This window comes from Eptesicus fuscus, chromosome 3 (assembly GCF_027574615.1).
Source record: "Eptesicus fuscus isolate TK198812 chromosome 3, DD_ASM_mEF_20220401, whole genome shotgun sequence".
NCBI classification, from domain to species: Eukaryota; Metazoa; Chordata; class Mammalia; order Chiroptera; family Vespertilionidae; genus Eptesicus; species Eptesicus fuscus.
The window spans coordinates 41891773-41914970 of record NC_072475.1 but is presented as its reverse complement, the minus strand read 5'-3'; the positions used below and the strand labels follow the sequence as shown (position 1 = coordinate 41914970).

The window sequence follows — 23198 nt, the reverse complement described above, 5'->3', positions numbered from 1 at the left end:
GGACAGACAAGACTGTGAAGGGCCTTATATGCCAACACTGAGAGTATTTTAACATTTCTTTTCCTGGCATTTAACATTTCTTTTTCTTTGACATTTAGGCCCATTTGTTGTTCAGGGTTTCTCTTGTCAGGTGTGCCAGTCAGGATTCTGCATTACAAATGTCAGATACTCAGATCAAACTGGTTTAAGAATTAAAACAATTATTTGCTCACTTAATTTAAATGTCCAGGAGTATTGGTTTCAGGCCTAACTGGATCCTTGTATTCAAATAATGTCACCAGGACTCAGTTTGTCTCTCCATATCTTGGCTCTACTTTCCTCTGTGTTGATTTCTCTCCCAGGGAGGGTCCTCACACATGGAGGCAGGAAGAGATTCAGCAGCTCTAGACTTTTATTTCTCCCAGCTCAGCGATTCCAGTGGGAAGAGACCTTCTCTTTCCCAATAATTCCAGAGGAAGTTCTAAAAGTGGCCTCACTTGGACCAGCTTTTTCCTGTGCCAAAACATGACTCAATCACTTTGGCTCGGGAGGCATAATATGTGACTTGGACCATGCTCATCCATGGTCTAAGAAATGGGGCCACCTCCATCTAAACGCCCCAGACTGATATTGGAGGAGGGATAGTTCCCAAAGGAAAATCTGAGTGCTCCTTCTAAACAATGAGGAAAAACGTTGGGCAGGCAAAACAAGAGGTGCCCATTTATCCTTGTGGCTGAATCATTGTGGAATCCTAACCACAAGCTTTGTTGTGATTGATGTTCTATCCTGGGCTTGCAGGATAGAACAAGCCCTGCTTTCTCTCATAAACTTGGTTGGGCTGAGTTACATGGCATGCTGAAGCTTCAGCAATGCGCCAGTGGGTGAGAGGGACTCTGGTTCTATAGGAACATGGCTGGAGTTCTGGTCCACACAAGGTGCATGAGCAGTGTCCTTAAAGGATGGTGAAGTTGGGCAAGGAGCTTGGCAGAAGGCAGTTCTTTAGAGGTCTGATGGTGTTTAGAGTCAGGTGGGGGCAGCTCTGGAGTTCCAGCTCCTCTCTCAGTTTGGAGCAAAGACTCAGCCGGCAGCAGGGGTCCAAGGAGCTGCCTCCAGGCCCTGGAGAGAGATGGCAGAGTGCTGTTAGTCATGTCTCTGGTGTAGGAAAGAGAGATGGCCATGAACCCCTAAGTGCTTTTCTGAAGGCACCCTCCAAGGGTGTGGAATTTGCATGTGCACAGGCAGTCAGAACAGAGAATTGCACATTATTACTAACAAGGCTTTGGCATGTCATCCTGTTTCAGAACTAGCTCTAATGAACTATGTTACTTGAATATAAGCTGCAGGGGTTCTGTCTATGCAGCCAAACTAGAGAAAGACTTAAGGGGCCAGGACAAGGTCTGCTTCCATCTGAACCTCCTTGCTCCCCCCTCTCTATAATTTTTAAAAATATATATATTTTATTGATTTTTTTACAGAGAGGAAGGGAGAGGGATAGAGTTAGAAACATTGATGAGAGAGAAACATCGATCAGCTGCCTCCTGCACCACCCCCCACTGGAGATGTACCCACAACCCAGGTACATGCCCTTGACTGGAATCGAACCTGGGACCTTTCAGTCCGCAGGCCTACGCTCTATCCACTGAGCCAAACCGGTTAGGGCACCCCTCTCTACAATTTGTGATGCAGCCCTAGGCCTGGTGAAATTTTAGGAGTGAATCTCAGAAGACAAAAGGGACAATCCACAGGGCGGCAGGGCTTTCAAGGGCATGTCTGTTCCCTGTCCTTTGTTCCCTTGAACCTGGACCTTTGTCTAATACCCTCATTCTCAGGGTGAGCTAAGGGGCCCTTGTGTTGTGAAGTGAGGTGATCTCTCTGTAGGGTAATGGTTCTTAAATTAGAGGTGCTGGGATCATAGACAATGATGTCAGTCCATGGTAGGTCACCCTTGCATCTGCTGACTCCTTGCTTTCTTTGCATTGAGAACCCTTTCGATCGGTTTTTCACATTAGGTTAATATCCAATAATCCTTTCTTAACAATAGTGTTCATTAAGCAGCACATTAATTAAAAATTTTTAACCTTTTGTATACATAAGGACACATATTCTTAAGTAGAATTTGACTCAGTTTGCAAACAATGTTACAGCCACTCCAACCCAGAATATGTCCCTGATGCAGAGGAGTTAGTTTCCCTGGGATGGTAAAGGGCTTGGAGGAAGAACAGAGCAGGGGGCAATGCAGGTGGAGCCAGTCTAGGAATGAGATAGTGGGGGGTGGGGGGAGGAGGTGGGTATTGGTTTTTAGGACTGTGGTGGGGTTAGAGGTACAGGAGGCAGAGAGTTCAGAGGCAGGTGTGGAGGCCTGGGGAGGGTGAGCCAAAGGGCATTTGGGCTGGGTGAAAAATTCTGAACTGGTGACATTTAGGAACTGCAGGAGCATGGAGAGCTCATCAAAGTTGTAAGTGGAATGTTCCAGTGTGGGCGTGTCTTCTTCAAGATCCAGGCTTTGGACCTGAGGGTATGATGCAAGTTCTCTGTGGGGGTGGAGAGCACAGGAGGCAGGCCCCCTCAGTCTCATCCTTCAAAGGGTGTTTGCTCATTTTTGGAGGTGCAGATTCCTGGCACAATCAAACACCAGGGGCTAGGAAAGACAAGTTCATTCATTTAATCATTCACTTAAAAAAAAAAGATTTTTATTGATTCCAGAGAGGAAGGGAGAGGAAGAGAGAGATAGAAACATCAATGATGAGAGAGAATCATTGATCGGCTGCCTCCTGCACGCCCCATACTGGCGATCGAGCTTGCAACCCCAGCACGTGCCCTTGACCGGAATCGAACCCGGGACCCTTCAGTCTGCAGGCTGATGCTCTATCCACTGAGCCAAACCAGCTAGGGCTATTCATTCACTTATTAGTTTATTTATTCAGTTATTCATTTTCCCCCTGAATATTTACTGAATTTCTACTAGGTTACAGGCACTGTTCTAACCCTAGGGATACAGTAGTGAGCATGGCACCCATGTCTTCACTCAGCTTACATTCTAGTGGGAGACAATAATTAAACTAGTTAACAAACAGATATGTAATATAACTTCAAGTTATGACGAGGTTACGAAGAAAAGCAAAGGAGATAAAGATGTTAGGGAGTGACTGTTTAGAAGGGGGCAGTGTCAGTGAGGGATACTCTGAGGAGGCGATATCTGGATGAGATAGGAAGTGAGGCCTGCAGAGCTCAGAGTGGGGTGTGACCCAGGCAGTGTTTGGGGCCCGGGGATGCCTTCATGGCTGTTGTGGGAGATAAGCTCACTCACCCAAGCTCTATTTTGGGGTCCGAGCTGACTCAAGTATTGGGCAACTGGCTTCCTACTACAAGACTGTTTCTACTGTAAAATGAGGATTTTAATAGCTACCTCTATTTTACAAGAGTCTCATGAGAATTGGTCAGTGTCTGGCTAGAAAGTATTTTTATTGCACACATTTTTAATTTATATCCTGTATAAGCTAAAGGGAAAATGGTCAGCAACTAACTCAGCTGTGTTCTCAGAGAGCAAAGCTTGGTCTGGTTCACTCAGTGCTGAAACTCAGTTGACCCCTAAAGATGACCTTGAACTCCTGCTGATTTTATAGGTTTCATGCCCTGTTGAGCTCCAGACGAAGAGCCCAGAGTCCTAGGTTCTGGCCCCCATTTTATTGCTGACAACCTGTAAAGTCTTGGGCAATTTACTTAACTTCTACCTCAGTCTATCACCTATAAAATGGGTGTAATATTCAAAGAAAATAATGTTGTTTGCCCTACAAAGTGCTATAAACGTAAATGTAAAAGATTATTGTTATTAAAGGGAAACTTAGGGGTGGCCCACCTTGCCCAGGTTATGCACATTCCATGGGGTCCCAACTTTGCCCCAGTGTTTCCATGGATCTCCTGGGAGAGCGGCAGAGGCCACAGAGTTTGGTCCACGAGAAATACATAAATTTCTCCTTAGTTTCGCCTTATCTATGTTCGGCCTGATGCTTGTGGCCCAGGAGAGTGTATTTAAGTGGCAGAAAAATCAGTGAAAAAGTCTCAGAGGAGAGCAGAGAAATGCTCTTTGGGAGCTAAAGCAGGCAAGAGGGACTGTCTTTAGGGCACTTCCTTCCTCTCTCTGCCAGGAACATCTATTGAGATTCTATGAGCCTGGCACCAAGCTAATGTTTCTAGACCAGTTTGTGTGCAGCCTGTACCTAACTCTACTCTGGATGGGTGGTGGGCAGCAGTGCAATGACTGACACCCACTTACTGGCCTGGACTTGGGCATCGAGGGTTGCAAGCCAGAATATGATTGACCCACCGACCCCAAGAATCCCTCACCAGCCTGCCAAGAATCCTCTCACCTGGTCCAAAGTGCTTTCCCTTAGGTCCAAAGTGCTTTCCCTTAGTGTTGGGTACTTTGTGTACATTATCTCACTTATTCTTTCTAACAACTCTCTGACATAGGGGCTATTATTAAACTGTGTCACAGAGGAGGAAACAGGTTTGCTCACTTGTACAAAGTCACACAGTGAGCTAGCATTAGAGCCTAGACCAGACCACAGCCCCCTCTCCACCTGCTAACAGCCACTACTGCAGTCTTCTCTCCACCCTCCCGAGGCTCCCAGAGCCCCTTTGCTTGTGCACATGAACACTCACCCACTGAAAACCAGAAGTGCTGAGAATTTACCTCCTCAACTGAGAATGCCAGCAGGTGCTGGTATAGCACAGTCCATCCAGCTTAACAGCTCTGGAGAGTATTCTTCAGTGGTTCCCTGTAGAATAAAATGACTTTCTAGCCCAGCTGGTGTGGCTCAGTGGTTGAGTGTCGACCCATGAACCAAGAGGTCCCCAGTTCGATTCCCAGTCAGGGCACATGCCCAGGTTTCGGGCTCAATCTGTAATTGGGGGGTAGGGGAGCTTGCAGGAAGCAGCTGATCGACACCTCTCTCTCATTGATGTTTCTACCTCTCTATCCCTCTCCCACTCTCTCTAAAATCAATAAAAATGTATTAAAAAATAAGATGACTTTCTATACAACGTTTGTCTTGCTTGTTCTCCTCCTCTCCCCAGTCCTACTCCCCTCATGCTCCTAAAACATCACTAGCTCACAAAGGTTGGCTCCTGGGGGACCCAGTTAGGTATGGGCTGAGCTGGGACAAAATATTATTTAGTGACTGAGTCCAAGAGAGAATTCAGAAGCTGGGTCTGGGTGACAGACCGATCAAGAGTCCAGATGACCCCATTAATTGTGTCACATGGGAAAGGCTTCCTTTAAGAGCCCTTCAGAGTGCAAGGCACTGAATTAGACAACTTTCATATCTACCTCATTTAATATTAAAACATATACCTATTAGACTTTTCCAGTTTTCATTGGAATTTTTAAGATTATACAGATTCAATGAAATTCAACTTTCACTAATCTTAAAACCACATTCTAGGTGAGGTAGCATTTCTAAATTTCACCTTGGTGGGACTCTGTGATAAGACCCTTCATCTGACCTCATCATCACTGCCCACCCTTTCCCGCTGAATGTCCTGTTTCTCACATATTCATGTACGTGGCACTCACGCGGGTGACACTCACTTTGCCCTCTGACATGATTGCAGATCTGGGTGTCTCAACCCCAGAGTTCATGACTGATGCTCTATAGCTGCACCATCTAATACTGTAGCCACTAGTCACATGTGGCCACTAAGCATGTGTATCATGGCTCATCTGAACTGAGATGTGTTTTAAGTATAAAATACACAGGAAGGATTTTGAAGACTTAGTATGAAAAAAAAAGAATGTAAATTATCTCATTAATAATTTAAAAATATTTATTGCATGTTGAAATGATAATATTTGAGGTATATTAAATAAAGGGTATTAAAATTAATTTTACTTCTTTTTACTTAAAAAAAATAAAGTTACTGGAAAATTTAAAATGGCACATATGGCTCTCATTATGTTTCTATTGGGCTTTGCTGCTCTACAAACTCAAACAGAGGAGGCTTGGGGAGTGAGCTTGTCCAACGCCTCCCGGGAAGACAGGCTGAGCTGGGAAGGAATTGTGTGGTTGCTTTGATGGCAGGGTTCTCTATGGAATCTGGAGGCAGCAAGGTAAGTCCTACGTGTCATCACTTTAAAAGGTGTGTGCTTCTGTAGACAGCTCTGTGCCCCTCTGGCCAAGAGGATTTATGGCTGAAGAGAGTGGCCATCAGTCCAAATGACATCGCTGCACCTCTGGTTCCAGGCTGGGGTTTGTTAACATTTCAGAATTCATATCTGCTCTTTTTTTTCATATGATCATATTCTGTGAGGAGAAAGAGGGAAGGAAAGCCCTAGCTGCTTTGGCTCAGTGGATAGAGCATCCACCTGCGGACCAAAGGGTCCTTGGTTCGATTCCCATTAAGGGCACGTACCTCGGTTGTAGGATCCTCCCTGGCCCGGGCCCTGGTCGGGATTCGAGCAGGAGGCAACTAACCAATGTGTTTCTCTCACATCAATGTTTCTCTCTGTCTTTCCCTCTCTCTTCTACTTTCTCTAAAAATCAATGGAAAAATCCTTGGGTGAGGATAAACAAAAAAATAAAAAATAATAAAGGGGGGAAAAGAAAGAAAGAGGGAAGGAAAGAGAGAAGAGGAGGGAGGAGAGAAGGGTAGGGGATTATTATTGATAAGAATGGAGGAAGAAGGACAGAGGGAACCCGTGGGAGAATATCTCATTAACTAAAATAAAAGGTTCAAAAGTAGGCTAGTCAAGTAATTTGAACTGATGAGTGATTTCCAGTTTTGGGATGCACATTCCATCACCAGGGCTCCACTTTGGGACCTTCCCATTTCAGTGATGTGGCTGGAAGATAGTGGCACCTGTTCTCATAATTTTAGAGGCTAGGAGTCCAAGATCATGGTGCCAGCCAGCATGGTCTGTTTCTGTGAAGACTCCCATCCTGGCTTATGGATGCCCACTGTGTGCTCACATGGCAGAGAGAGAGAGTTTTGGTCTCTCTTCCTCTTTTGATAATGACACCAATCCTATTAGATTAGGATCCCATCCGAATGACTTCGTTTACCTGTTCCATGGGGCAGACAGGTCTGAAGGGGGTCTTTAAAGTCCTGGAACCAAGGGTCACCGTGGGACTCACATTCTCATGTCCCTCCTTCAGGGCCATGTTCTGCAATGACTTAAAGGAAAAGTACGAGAAGAGGATCATTATCAAAGGAGTCGATGCTGAGACCATGCACACTCTCCTGGACTACACCTACACCAGCAAGGCGCTGATCACCAAGCAGAATGTCCAGCGGGTCCTGGAAGCTGCTAACCTCTTCCAGGTGAGTGAACAAACAGGCTCAGTGCTCTCTTCTGCATGGTTCCCCAGAGACCTGCCTGGACTGGCTCCCAGGCCTGTACCTGGGACACACACGCATAATTAGCTGGGCCTGTGCTTACTTGAAAGTCAGAAGATGCTTCTTTGGTGAGATGAGGCAGTGACTCCTCAATGCGATGAAACCAGGGGAGCTTGGTGCCTAATACCTACACTTGGTTCCTGACTCCAGGATCAATGACTATAATTTACAGAAGCCCAGTTGGAGCCAGGGCCTGAAGTCACCAGTTCATATACTTAACTTCTAAGCCTTAGCAAAGGCAAATTGCGGATAAGCGACAAGGCTGGGATTTGAGCCCTGGGCTCTCTGGGTCCATAGGCCACATGCTTGCCACCACACCATGCAGCCTCTTGAGGAGGAGTGTGTAGATTCTGGGGAAAGCAGAACCTTGACTGGTCGGCACTTTGTGGTGGGTGTGAAAGAAGAGCGCCTCTCCTGAGGGCTATAAAAGAAGATGAGATAGAGAACCCTCAGAATTAAGTTTCATTGTTGGCATTTGGCTATGTTTGTTTCAATCCAATTATAATAACTATATTTAATTCATAGAATAATTAGACCTATAGACGATGTCAATTGTATCCACAGTTATCACAGGGTTCCTATCCCCAGGTAACCAACTTTGCCTAGGTCTAAGATTACACTTTGAACTTGGTTCCATTGGATTACAACAGAGTTAATCTCACTGAAGATGATTTTTTTTTCTTTTTTTTAATCCTCACCCAAGGATATTTTTCCATTGATTTTTAGAGAGAATGGAAGAGAGAGGGAAAGACAGAGAGAAACACTGATGTGAGAGAAACACATTGATTGGTTGCCTCCTGCACCCAGGGCCTGGGCAGGGGAGGAGCCTACAACCATGGTACATGCCCTTGACTGGAATCAAACCCGGGATCCTTTGGCCCGCAGGTCGACGCTCTATCCACTGAGCCAAACCGGCTAGGGCTGAAGATGATTTTTATGATAAATCCAGGGACAGGCCAGGTCAGACCTTGTCCATGGTTTGGGACTTTAGGTAGTGACACCCTCTTGGATCATCACTAGGTCAGCAATTGAGGTGAACAGAAAACCAAGTCTAGGAAGGGAAGGAATGAGGAGTCCAGGGTCAAGACCAGGGGCAGTGGGATTATCTTGGCTGAGGCTGGGGACTGTGCAGTGTTTATGAAACCAGCAAGGAAGAAAGAGAGAAAAGAGGGAGCAAAATCAGCCATAAAACAGCACTGATGAATTCTGAGGAATGGCTTATTGCAGTGCAGCCAATTTTATTGTCTCATTTACCTCAGGGAACTTTAAAGATACAGAGAAAAATACTTCCAACAAGGCTGGTCACACCTTTCCTGGTGGTATCTCCAAGTTAGTTACTACCCACACCCCAAGTCCCTCACCTGCTCTCTGTCCTTACCTGCTTACACACTCAGGCTTCTGATTGTTAGGAAAACACCCCTCGTTGTGTGGAGGAGGAGTTCAGCAACTTGACGCTCAGCACCCTCACCTCATCGCCTCCACCCAACACTCCAAAAATCTGACTTGGGGGGAAGTTCTTCCCATGTCAGGAAGAGGCCTCTATCTAGTACAGCTTTTATGCTTTTTCTGAGCCTTCTATTAAAAGGTAACACACTCCCCCTCTGCAGCACTTCCCCCCAAATGGCCACATAACCTTGAGCAGAATCACCCCATTCACCATTATTCAATCCAGCCACAGCTGCCATTGCCATCTTCATGCTAATCTCCTTTCCTAGGGCCCAGAGAGGATTGCTGACATCTAAAGATGGACAGGTAACACTGACAATAATAATAGTAATAGCATTCATGGCTTCAAGTATAGCATCTGACACCAAAATAGATGCTCAATGAATACAATTTTTTTGAGCACTTACTATGTGCCTTGAGTGACAAAGTTGAAGCTAGTAATCACGTCCCCTGTTTTCCCACTGGTTGAAGGGAGTTCCTGTATGATGATAGGCTAAGGAGATAGATTTTATTTTTCTCAAATGCGGTTTTTAATAATTTTAAATTGCAATAACATTAAAACTCAGTTCAGAAAAATCAGAAGTGCATATAAACAAAAGGAATGTAAAATTACCTACAACCCCCTTCTATTTTGAGACACTATGGCAGCTTGCTTGCTTAGGTCTCTACTTTTATCTTAGAGTGCATATCAATTTTCTGTTATGTTGCTACCATAACAAATTACCACAAACTGGGTGTCTTGAAACAATAGAAATTTATTCTCTCACAGTTCTGGAGGCCAGACTTTCAAAATCAAAGGGTCAGCAGGGCTATACTCCTTTTGGAGTCTCTAGGGGAAGAATCTGTTCTTTGCCTCTTCCAGTTTCTGCTGGCTGCTGGCATCCCTTCATTGTGGCCACACCACTCTAATCTCTGCATTCCTGGTCCCATTGCCTTCTCCTCTTCTGTGTGTCTTCTCTTTCGTGTGTCTGTATTTTATGAAGATACACGTGATTGCATTTAGAAGCCACCAGATAAGCTCCTCCTAAGTTCTTCAACTTAATCATACTATTTTGTCATATAAGGCAATATTTATAGGTTTTGGGGATTATGACATGCACACATCTTTTTTTTTTTTGGGGGGGGGGGGGCGGCACCATTCAACCACTAGAGAGGGTTTCTTCAAATATCCTTTTGATGATTTGATCCTTGGCTGTTCATCTTTAAGACTGAAGCCTTAACATGCTGGTTTGAAGCTTAGTGCACATGAAGCAGGATAGGAGGCTAGTAGACTAAAGAGTTTTACCAGGGTTATCAGGTGACCTGCCAGTTTTTTAAATTGGAGATCCCTAAATGTCGATATCTGTTGGACTGTTCCTAGGATTGTCCATTTTCCCCAGATAAGGTTCTTCATTCTCCTGCCTAGGGGATATATGATAGCTACATGTGTTCTTGACTGGGTGTGTAAGTGTGGCTGTATGTGCAAATCTTTACTTAACCTCCTTATGTTAAGTCATGTTTCTGGTATTCCTGAGTCTAGAACCTCTCTGATGTGGTTTCTCCTGAGGATAAGTCTTCTTGTCCAGGGGGAGTGAGAGTGGGAGTTGTTAGGTGAGGAGAAAAAGCAGAAGGCTTAACTTCTTAAACTGACACCATTTTATCAGCCCCCACATAACATTTCTGGCTCCTTGGGACTTTAATATTCCTGCTTTTTTGGGTTCTGAGGGACAAATTGGTTCCTCATCGGCCCTCTCAGCAAAGTCACTCACCAGTCTTCATAGTCTGTGGTTTGGGGTTACTGTGTCTCCTGGTTTCATTGAGGATGGAGTTTATGCTTCTGTTTCTTGTTCTCCTTTCAGTTTTGAATAGTTTTTCAAGAGGCTATGAGAACTTTTTAGGTAGTAAACACTGTAATCTTTCATAATAACATTGCAAATATTTTCCATTGGTCATTTAACTCATAATTTTAGTTATAGCTTTTTATGTAGAAAAGTTTAAAACTGGTGTTGAGTTGAATCTATTGATCATTTACTTGATGATTTGTGCCATTGGTATGCATGTTTAAAAAGATCTTCCCCGTTGCATGATTATATATTTAATCACTTATAATTTCATTTACTTTTGTTTCATTTACACCTTTGATATTTAAATCTTTTATATATCTGGAAATTATTTTGGTATTAAGTTGTTTTTTCTTCTTTGTCTTCTTCCTTTTCTTTTCATTTTCTCCCAAGTGGTGAGCTTCAGTGGAGAGTTTAGATTTAATGAGCAAGGTGGGAGAGGAGGACAGAGACAAATGAGAGATAGAGCAAGCTCTGTTTATTGTTGATTCCCCTTTTCTGGTAATCCTTCACTCAGATCTTTCCAAATCTTGTTCACTTTTCAGGCAAAAAAATGATAAATTTCTCTCTGCGGCCATTTTATTCATTTTCCTATAACTGTTAATTTTTATGAAAATACAAGAAGAATGCTGTGGGCTTCTGGATATCTAGTTAACCCATTTTCTGATTTCTCTTGCTTCTAGACTTTTGTTTGAAGTCTCAGCCATAGAAAACTGGGAATATTTTCATACTTGAAGATACCATAAGGGATAGAAGTTCCTAGGTTGTTGAAATCACTTTGTGGTTTTAAAAATTTATTAATTTTTGGATGGATAAAACACATCTCTGTTCCAAGTTCAGAAACACAAAAGGGGAGACAGTGAAACATTTCTTCGCTGTTTGCAGTCTCACTGTCCTTTTTATTCCACGCACATACCAGTGTATATGTGCGGATCACTCTCACTCATGGCCTCCATTTTTGAAATACAAATGTTAGCAGACTATATACTTGGTTTTGCATCTTGGTTTTTTCTTTCTTTCTTTTTGTGTCACAGTATATTTTGGAGATTGTTACAGGTCAGTAGGTGTAGAGCTGCCTGTTCTTGCAATGGCTGTATAATGTTGCTGGGGTCTCTTTAGACATGAAATATGCTATTACCTGTAATGGTTTCTTATAAGAAAGAGTGGTAGAGTGGAAAGAACATGGGTTTCAGTGATAAGAACCTGGGTTTAAATTCCTATTTAGTCACTTATTTGCTGTGTGGCTGTAGACAAGTTACTTAGATTTTTTAAGCCTCTTTTTCTCATTTGTAAAATTAGGATGATAAGAATAGCTGCCTTATCAGGGAGACTTATTATGAGGATTAAATGAGGTGATATTTGTAAAGTACCTGATATGTAATAGATATTAAATAGAGGTTTATTCCCATCATTTGTGAGTTAATTTTTACCTTACTTTGGACAGTTCTTTTGCTTTGGATAAAATAAGCTGACACTGAACTATGGAAACATTTCCCTAAGCCATTCCTAGATCTTTTTTTTTTCTTTCCTGAATTAGGGTGATAAGAAACCATTATTTAAAGTTTTATTTTATCACATTCATATGATACATGAATAGTACAATGAACTGGACTGTGCTGTAGTTTCAGTAACTCAGAATTACAGATAGAGAAAGTGTGTTAGAGTTGGCATTTTATCTTGTCATTTTAGAACATCCACCGAAGCTGAAATCAGTGGGAGTCCAATTATCTTGGTGTTCTCCACCCATCCAGTAGTAAAGGTTTCTTAACTTTGTACCTTTGATGTGACTCAGCCTCTCCCTCATTTTCTGCTTCTCTTTTCAGGCCTCTTTCTGTTACGCATTGATTGCTTCTTTCCCATCCAGAAAGAGAGGTCGTTGACCCAGACGATCACCACTTTTGCTGTTTGAAAAAGAGCTTTTCATACGAGACAACTTCATGAGTTGCTGGCCTGTTAACAGACTGATGGTCCTTGGGTCAGGGGCCCATTGGTCCAATCAGCTATGGCAGGGGTGGGATAGTATCTTTCTTTTAGGAGGAATCTTTGAGTGTGGCAGGTACTGAATGATCTGCCCACTAGAGGAATTTTTCAGTAATCTGGCCATAATGTATTGGCCAACTATGGGGAGAAATGGATTTTCTCTAAGTAGCTTTTGGAAAGGTAAAAGTAAGAGAAGCCCTAAAGGGAAAGGGCAAAGTGCCCTGTTCACATTTGAGCCAGGAATTGTGAGATAAATGTCACCCAACAAGGCTTCAGAGAGGCAAAGGGCCTCCTTGCCTTAACTGGACCTTCAGGCTTATGAGTCCCAAATAAGCAAGGTAGTCAGAAACTATAGACCTGGGACAATGACTATCAGTATAAGAACTTGGTAAAAACATTTTCAATCTTGGGGAATTTTGCCAAGTTTACTATTAAAAACTCGTAAAAAAAAAAAAAAAAAGAGCCCTGGCTGGTGTAGCTCAGTTGGTTGGAATGTCTGTCCCATACACCAAAGGGCTGTGGGTTCAATTCCAGGTTAGGGCACTTACCAGGGTTTCGGGCTTGATCCCTGGTTGGGGCACATGTGGGAGGCAGCCGATCCATGTTTCTCTCTCACAACGATGTTTCTCTCTCTCTCCCTGCCTTCCTCTCTCTAAAATCAATTAAAAATATTATAAAAACACTCATTAAATAATAAGGGCATTTGAGCTTATTTGCAGGGCAGCAAGAAGATGTGATGTCAGGGAGACCATACTCAGCTTACATTTAGTCTTGGGTAGAAGGATTCCTAAGATACAGAGCAGCTGGTAGGAAGAAGGAGCTTAGAAGGCAAAAGGAGATCAGGCTGAGTCCCAAGGGCCATGAGAAAAGAAAGAGGGATGCTGGAGTGGGAGCCTGGTCACCTGGCCTGGGCCTGAGAAGCCCCATGCAGTGCCTCCACAACGCCCTCTGAAGTGGGGACATAATTTTCATCATGGTAGCAGTTTGTGGAGACTTTGGTGAAGGTCCTGGCATTGCTTATTTTCATATTTCTTTTGCTGATGACAGGATGAATGATGGTGAAACCTATATGGATGAGGAAGCCATGTGGTCAGTGGCCAATGGCTTGTGTTGGCTTCTTGGCTTCATCGATACCGAGAATACAGTACATAAATATTTGTTGAGTCAATGTATACATGTGTTGCTCTTATTCATTACTAGCTGAAGGTGACCTCAGAAACTAATCAAGACCCCAACAAAAATTACCTTGCCTCCTTTAAGAGGACACTAAGAAGCCAGTCCTGGCTCTTAGAAATGTCATGGGTGAGTAGAGAAGGAAGTAGTCCACAGGCTAATACTAATAATTGCTTCATTTTAAAGTACCAACTAAGTGCCAAGCACCTAGCAAAAAGTAGGTCCCATTACTGTAAGATACAGATGAACTTCTCTTGTCATTGACAGGGACACCTAGATTTATTAACATTGGAATAGCCAGTTAATTTAGGCAAGAAACCAGCCCAACTATTTCCTAGCCATCATCAAGCTAGAATTAACCTGTTGCCTATCTGATACACCCTCTCCCACACACACTTTGTCAACCAATGTTGTTGCCATGTGGCTACTGTGAGTGTTGAGCAATCAGGGTTAATCTCTTCAGTCCACATAGCAGTGACAGTTTCCCTTTTTATTTTTTAAATTACTTTATTGATTATGGTATCACATAATTGTCCTCATCCTCCCATTCCCATCCCAAACCTCTCCCCACGTATGCCCCCACCCCCCTGTTGTCCGTGACCACTGGTTATGCTTATATGCATGCATACAAGTCCTTTGGTTGATCTCTCCCCCTTTCCCCCACCCTCTCCTACCTTCCCTCTGAGGTTTGACAGTCTGATCGATGCTTCCCTGTCTCCGAGTCTGTTTTTGTTCATCAGTTTATGTTGTTCATTATTTCCCCTAGATGTGTGAGATCATGTGATACCAGAATACACTTGTAAGAACCGAAAATGAGACAAGCCATAATGGTTATGCTGAGAGGCAAATGAATCAGTCTGTAGTGAGTTTCTTTCTGGGCCAACAGTTCTTTTGAGTCCCAATTTCAATGTCAAACAGTTCCTTATGTGTACATGTCAGCAATGATATTTCAGTTCTGGATGGTGGACAAATGGTGGTCCTGGGCAGACAGTTGCCCTTTTTAGAGCATTCACTATGTGACAACTATTTTGCTTATACTATCTTATTTAACCCGAGGTAAGTATTTTTACCTCAAATCTATGGAGGAGGGAAATAAAATTCAGCAATATTAAGTAAATGCTCCAGGTTTCATGGCCAGTGAGATAAGAGCTTGAGTGAACTCCTGTCTGCTGATGTGGATAGCCTGTGTGTTCTCCATTACGCAAATCACCCCTCAGGGCGAGGCCTGAGACAAGCCGCCATCCTGAAAGCAGTGGGGCCTTCAGAGAGGGCTGCCCAATGGGAACCAGTGGTGCTCGATGGGAGTGTGTCAGGAGGCACGACTGGCACAGCTGCTACCCTTCAGGCCCGATTCCCTCTGGGGAACCTTGGGCACTCGGGATGACCAGGTGTCCCCACAGAGAGCCTGCTGCTGCCCACGATGTCTCTGTTAACTTTACATTTCTGTGTTTGATCTCAATGTTTGCTTCTTTTTATTTTTAGGTATAACTTACATTAAATAAAATACAGACATCTAAGTGTACAGTTTGATGACTTTTTTACATGTGTGTACAATCATGTAACCACCAGCCCCCACCCCGATCTAGAACATTCTGGCCTCCCAGATTGCTTTCTTGTTCCTTCCCCCAAGCAGGACTCCCCAAGAGGAACTACTGCTCTAGCCTCTGTCACCATGGATGAGCTTAGCCTCTTTTCGAATTTCATATTGTTCTTGAGTTCTAATTAGTACAGAGGGTCCAACTCTTAGGCTACAAAACTCAGGTATGCAAAAAAAAATGTGTGATTTAACCTATTATTTTTCTAACATTAAAATTTAATCTTTATCCTGAGCTTCCCCTTGTACCAGCAGCAGAAATTGTAGTTAACTTAATGACATCTCACTTCTGGAAAACTCAATCAGTTCAGGATTCGGGTCGCTTCTATATTTCCGGGGGCATTTACATAGTGCCAGGACAGCATAGAAAGAGGCATTTGGCCCAGGCTTACCATGGTCATTTCTATTATTGGTCCATGCTGGAGTATCTGTGTTCCCATCAGTCTCTGGTCATTGACCCCTTCTCCATTGGCATCAACGGAAAGTCTTTAGTCCCACCTGGTTCTGGCCATCAGTCTTTATTGATCACTTGGTATTCTCTTTGTCCTTTTGTAAGGCTTCTCTGGGTCTGCCCATCCTCTCAGCTACTTCTGAGCCCCTCTCAGGGACCCCCAAGGAACTTCCATCTACTCTCCTGTGCTAATCTGGAGCGACTACCATAGGCCTCCTTCGTCTAGAAACAGCACACTCCAGTTTCTCTTCTGCTGCAGCCATGTGGTACTGCTGCATTTCTGATTTCATCTCAGCAGTGGAGATGTACATTCTTTTATCCTAAGATCCACAACATTTAGGGGGCTTTCAGTATCCCCCTAACTCTGGAATTTTGGCCTGAGTTGGGAGACAGGACATCATGTCAGGGACCCACACCTGTTTCTCACTCTGTCACTAGACTCTTTCTCCCCTCTCATCCGGGTCTGGGAATTGTTAACTCCTCCCATGTGGGAAAAGCTGACTTACATTATCTTCCACACTTCTACTTCTACTGTTTTGGCATAAACTTTATAACTTAGGATTCTGGCTTTTGAAACTCAAAGGGCCCAGATGTTACCACTAATTGATGTTTCAAACTATTTTTATAGTGTAAGTTCTGAAAGTGTATTAGAAACTCAAAGTTGAAGTTGTCTTCTGTTGTCTACCCTACCATCCGTCCCGGGTAAGTAAGCCTGGGATGCCTGGTTGCTGCCCATTGGTTGTGGAATTCAGAAAGTGGGATGGGGGAGTTTTAGTTGTAATGAAAATCCATGTTGCTACAACCTTGGGCACCGCCCCCTTTTCTTTTTCTCTAATTCCTATTCTGGGTCAAGTCACCTCTGTAGTTGCCTCAGTCCCTTGGCACCAGCCCCACTTTAGTGAGTGGACCATTTGCAAGTCTTAGCTTCTGCCTTTCCTACCTACCCTATACAGCTTCCAGGAACCACAGACCTCTCAGCCAAGTCTAGACCAAGGATTGAAAGTCTTAAGGGAGCAGAGGGCATCTATGGTGTTGGGGAGCACTTTCTGACAGAGGCTGAGGTGGGTGCACCACCTGAGAAGAGAGGGAGAGGCAAGGATAAAGGATGGAAGATAGGATAAGTGGTAATTTATAGTTTTTAAATATGAAGATCCCTCTTTAACACCAACACAGAACTGACAGGAGAGTAGCTTTACTTTTAGTATCTGTTGTCTGAGAAGAAAAATGGTGACAAAAAATTTACAATGAATTCAGAAACACTTTCAAGTACATTTGAATTTTATTAAAATTCAGCTTATAAAGTCTTCACATACACTGATTTGTTGGGGCTTAAGGGTAAGAATATCAATGTCTTTACACATCCTTTGGACCAGAAGAGGACTTCAGTTATTCGGGAGTGGATGTGAAGGAACCTCTGGGGAGATGTGGAATTCCATTGCTGAACCCCGAGGATCCCCTTTGTGGAGAGCATGAAGGGAAGCAGAGGAGGGGTGGTGAAGAGGGCAGGGGTGCATTCTCTTTGAGGCAGACACTTCTCATGGGAACTGCAGCCATGTCTCAAGTGGTTTTCTTTGATTGTATTTTTAGTCTCCTTGTTTGAGGGTCAGGTGCCTGGCTGTAAGCTTATGCTCACATGTTCCCCAAACAGGAAGTTGGTTGTCTGTTGCCATTAGCTGTCATTGCTCAGCTTTAATAAACAAGTTCATGTGCCACTGGGACAGGCTGAGACAGAAAATATACCCTAAAGTCTTAAACAATCTTGAATATGAAGAAGCAAAAAAAAAATAATATGTATATATATATATTTTAAACAAACCAATTTCTTGTCCCCTTGACTGCCCTGTGCATCAGCAGCTTCCCAGCCTTACACCCCGAACATTTAAAAGTGCTTATGGAGGCATATTTTTTTTGGGGGGGGGATGTAGGCAACTTGGAGATCCCCACTCATCCTTGTCCTCATAAGGCCTCTTCAGACTCTCCTGGAATTGTGTTAGCTCAACAATGCAACAGTCACAGGCAGTGTAATGCCCTGTGTGAAGTTAGCTAGCTGATCTCAGTATCATCTCTACCACCCACCAGCTGTGTGAACTTGGGCAACACACTTAACTCTGAATCCTCTATTTCAGTCTCTGTACAAATGGTGATACTAATATCTATCTCATTATTACTTGCTAAAATATATTAGGTAAGAAATACAATTTCTTCATTAAGTAAAATAATGGGTGGGAAAGTCTCTACCACAAATGTTTGTACATATTAGGCATCTGCAAAATATTTTCTTTCTCTCTCTCTCTCTCCTTCCATCCTTTCCCTTCTTTTGCCAGAGTTTGTGCTAGATGATGCTGGAAGTAAAAACATAAGTATAGCCTAGTACCTTCCCTTGAGATGCTTGACCACAGTACAGGCAGAAATGTAATTGGTGCTCCACAAGAGGGTAGGTGAGTGCCCAGTGAGGCACAGAGGAGGGAGGAATTGACTCCAGGTTGGGAGAGACGATGAAGGAAGAGTGGCTTCTGAGAAGGAACTTCATGAATAGGTGGGATTTCTCCTCACCTCCCCCCCACTTCCCTTTCCTTCTATTTTCCTTCTTTCTTCTTAAACAAGTATTGGACCAGCATTAAAAATGTCCAGAGGCAGGGAAGGCTTCAAGTACAGTCTGTGTAAGACTCTCTGGTCCTCTCTCAGCCTGTCTCTCCCTCTTGTGTCGGCTTTGTGCTCAGGTGGATGGATACTAGAGAGCAACTCACAGTGTCTCTTGCAAACTCAGTTCCCAGAAAAATGGCACATGTGCAAACAAATGTTTGTGAGGGGTTCAGAGACTCGCTGGAGCCCACCCACTGGTCCTGGATTTAACCCTGAATGAAGAAAACACGCTGTGTAGATAAGGTGATGGTTATGCTACTCACTTCTTCCTCCTTCTTGAGGTAATCTTAAAGGTTCCTTCCTTTTAAGAGAGAAGCTAGTCTGAGTCCCTTTTTTTTGTGTGTGTGTGTGACTCTGGAATCAAACTTGTCCAGTTGAGGAGAACAGGATTTTAGCAACTAGTGATGAGGGAGAAGCTGGTTGGGGCCAAACGAATGGCAAAGGCACTGGGATAGGTAAGCTTAGGGATGTTTGGAGAAGTGAGTAGACAGGTCTGAGTGTGGAGGGGTTCCAGCAGGGAGAGCCTGGTTGACAGCTTAGAGTGTGTACGGCTGGAGAGGTAGAAGTAGGACTTGCTTCAGTTTCAGGCAGTGGGATCACTGGACATTTATCACAGCAGTAACTTTGCACCTGTGTGATTATTTGATTACTGCTCACGTCTCCCACTGGTTTGACAGCTTTGGTGAGCACTGGTGTCTCTTTCCGCTCACCGCTGTACCCCCAGCACTAGCTGAGAGCCTAGCACATAGATGCTCAGTACACATTTGGGAAATGGACACGTGGATGAATGATGCATGCATGGTTCTGAGTGGGGGGAGACACATTTAGATCAAAGCTTCTTACAAATGTGAACTTTGGTACTTGATTCGATTCTCCTTCCTGGTCTCCTTCTTTGCTCATCAATAGTCATCAGGCAGGGGCAGGAATTGGCATCTTGTTGGCCAGCCCTTCCCGAATCTGGGCAGATTAGATCAGCTTAGCTCTCCGGAGAGGTGTGCAAATTGATGATGTTTGGCATCTGCAAAGCTGCCGTCCTGTGCACACATTAGTTGACTGGAGGCAGCTTGAAATAATGTAAAAACATGCATTTCTGGAACCAGGTAAGACAGTTTCAAATTTTAGCTCTACTTGTTATTATTTACAAATCTCTCAGGAAATGACTTAACTTCTCTGAGTCTGTTTTCCTCATCTATAAAACAGGAATGGTAATAACTATCTACTTTATAGTGTTGTTGTGAGGGTGAATGATCTAGTTACTATAAAGGGGTTGGCACATTGTAGGTTCTCTTTATGTTTTTTGTTGTGTGTGTGTGTTTTTTTTTGTTGTTTTTTTTAGATTTTATTATCTCAATGTGTACTTGAGGATTGCAAGACAGTATTTATTTCTGATTTTAAAAGCAACTTCATGCTCAATGTAGAAAACATGGTCTATACAGAAAAGTCTAAAAAACAAATTGGTAACTTCCCAAAGCTGCATTTGCAGTAACCACGGTTAGCATTTGGATGTGTTCCCTTGTAGTGTTTCCTCTACTCATGAGAAAGTTACTTTATTTTAAATAGCGAACTCCTCCTCATGGCACATAATTCGAGGGGGTACAGAAAGGTAAACAGTGAAAAGTAATTCTTCCTCTTTACCCTGAACCCAGCCACCAGGTCCCCTCCCCAGAGGCAATCGCTGTTACCAGGTTCTTAGGTGGCCTCTCAGAGACAGTCTACATATTTAGAAAATCGATTTGGTTTTCACATCATCTTCTTCTCACGCAAACTCTGGCATGGCGTACCTGCTGTCTTGCTCTGGAGGCTACCACATAAGTGAGTTCCCTTTCAGCCCCCAGCGACGTCTCTGTGGGCAGGGCCACAAAGCGCTCTGGTTACATGTTCTGAGGGCTCAGTGAGGCTTGGTCTCAGTTGTGTATTTTTACTCTTTGAACTGAAAATCTGCGAACAACTGAACAGGTGTTAGAATTCTCAGTCTCAACCGTTTCCACAGTTGCTCATGCGAGGAGCAGATCTGCAGGTGGTTGGGACCAGCAGACAGGGTGGTTTGAAGCAGAATTCAGGCCTTCTTCAACGTTGCATTGACCCTCAGTCAGTGCTTTCTAAACTGACAATTGGAAAGTGTGATGTGATGTGGAAAGACAATATTTTGTAATTGGAAATGATCCAAACAACCAGGGATGTGTATCCTTAGATTGCTCTGGCGTGAAGGGCAAAACCTAAGTCAACATGGCCCACTCTAAGTCCTGTGCCCACCCCCACCCTTCTGGCCCACAACCCTGCCACCCCCAGGTCCTGCCACTAGAGCTTCTTCTCAGCAGGCCTGCCCGTCTATACTCTCACCTGTCTTCAGACCAGCCCTCCCTGGGTGCCTCCCTTTTTCCAATCTTCTGCTACTTGATCAACTCAAGAACATTGAGAACTTGACCTTATAAGGGGCCCAGTGGACAGGAGGGGAGATAGGAGATTGGACTTGTTCAAAGTAAGCTACAGAGAGCAATGAATAGGAATGAACTGGTGCATTTGAGACACCTCATTTGTAAAATGAATATTAAAATAACAACGCATATGACAGTGCTCTGTAAGCTGTAAAAGGCTATATATACACATGGGGCTCATATTATGAGGATGACGATAATTGAAAAATAAGACACAAAACCCAATCAATTTTACAAATTAAATTTCATTGCAATGGTGTTACTTATTCATGTTGGAAGATTTCAAAAGTACATAAATAGCCCTGGCCAGCATTGCTTAGTGGTTAGAGTGCTGGCTTGCACACCAGAGGGTTGAGGGTTCAATTCCTAATTAAGGGCACGTACCTGGGTTGCAGGTTCAATCCCTGCCCCGAGTCGGGGTGAGTGTGGGAGGCAACCAATTGATGTGTCTCTCACACATCGATGTTTCTCTCTCTCTCTCTCTCTCTCTCTCTCTCTCTCTCTCTCTCTCCCCCGTCCCCCTTCACTCTAAAAATAAATGGAAAAAATATCCTCACTTTTTGGGCGAGGATTAAAAAAATAAAATAAAAAGTATATAAATAAACAAAATTTAAAAATTATCATAGTCTTATTAGCAAGCAGGGTGCCCTATATTATTTATATAGCACATTCGCTGTCCATTGCTATGGGACCAGTTTCTGTGGGAGGATTACTGTTTCCTTGACAACAAATTTTGCCACAAGACTTACCCTGGTCAGCTCAGTGTGAGTGGGTATGAGTGGCATGCACCACCTCTGAGCAAAAGTGCTAAGAGCCATCCTTTTTCTCCTGTCACAAGACTGGCATACTTAAGTTAAGGACTTTTGCAAAGTCCTGGGTCTTGGAATGAAGAGCCCAGTGAAGGACATGTAATATGAATGAGAAATAACATGTATTGTTGTAAGTCCCTGATATTTGGGGGTCATTTGTTACTGCAGCATAATATCTGATACACAGAGACATTGACAACCGTTAATATTATCTTTCAGTCTTTATTTCTAGGCCTATATTCTATACATCTTTTCTTGATCAGAGTTAGGATCATAATGTACATGTGATTTTTGTGAAGTGCTTTTTTATTTTATCTGCAAGAATTTCAGTAATTGTCTCTAAAAGGAAAGATGCTTCTTTAAACATAGCCATACCATTATCACACTTAAAATTATAATAATTGCTTCATATCACCAAATATTAGTCACTGCACAATTTCTGACTTTTAAGATTATTTTGTTTAAAATCAGGGTCCAAATAAGGTCCCTACTTTGCCAAAGTTTGATGTGTTTCTTAGATCTCTTTTCATCCTTAGGCTCTTCCTCCCCTCCCCACTTTCCCCTTGTGATATATTTGATGAAGAAACTGTAGAGTTTCCCACGGTCTGGATTTTGCTGATCTTCCCATGGTGTCATCTGACATGTTCCTCTTTCCCCTGTATGTTAGTTGTATATGGATTTTCATTTATGTGGGAGGTCAGCACCCCACCTCCCTGCATTGTTCAAGGGTCAACTGTATTTCCTTTTTTTTTTTTTTTAATTTATTTTTATTGATTTCAGAGAAGAAGGAAGAGGGAGAGAGAGATGGAAACATCAATGATGAGAGAGAATCATCAACTGGCTGTCTCCTGCACGCCCCCCACTGGGGACCAAGCCCACTACCGGGGCATGTGCCCTTGACCGGAATCGATCTTGGGGACCCCCCCCCCCCCCCACCCCCCAGTCCACAGGCCGACACTCCATCCATCGAGCCAAACCGGCCAGGGCTGTATTTCCTTTTTTAAAAATATATTTTTTATTGATTTCAGAGAGGAAGGGAGAGGGAGAGAGAGAGAGAGAGAAACATCAATGAAGAGAAAGAATCACTGATTGGCTGTCACCTGCACAACCCCAACTAAGGATCAAGCCCACAACCCAGGCATGAGCCCTTACTGGGAATCGAATGGTAACCTCCTGGTCCATAGGTCGATGCTCAACCACTGAGCCACCCCGGCCAGGCAGTATTCCTTTTTTTTTTTTTTTAAATTTAAAGTCTTTATTGTTGAAAGTATTATATATGGCTCCTTTTTCTCCCATTGACCTCTCCCTGGCCACTCCCACCCCACAACACATGCCCTCGCCTCCTTAGTGTCTGTGTCCATTGGTTATGCTTATCTGGATGCATACAAGTTCTTTGGTTGATTACTTACCCTCCCCACTTCCACCCTCCCCTGCCTTCCCTCTGAGGTTTGGCGGTCTGTTCAATGCTTCTAT

At 43.5% G+C, this 23198-nt stretch overlaps 1 protein-coding gene across 1 annotated transcript in view; it reads left to right on the top strand.

Moving 5' to 3' along the window:
• KLHL6 (kelch like family member 6) overlaps positions 1-23198 on the top strand; it is a 49353-nt gene that overhangs the window by 10551 nt on the left and 15604 nt on the right. Inside the window, exon 2 of the mRNA XM_008142351.3 lies at positions 7134-7299. Coding sequence (XP_008140573.1) covers positions 7134-7299 — 166 coding nt within the window. The remainder of the gene's footprint in view (positions 1-7133; positions 7300-23198) is intronic.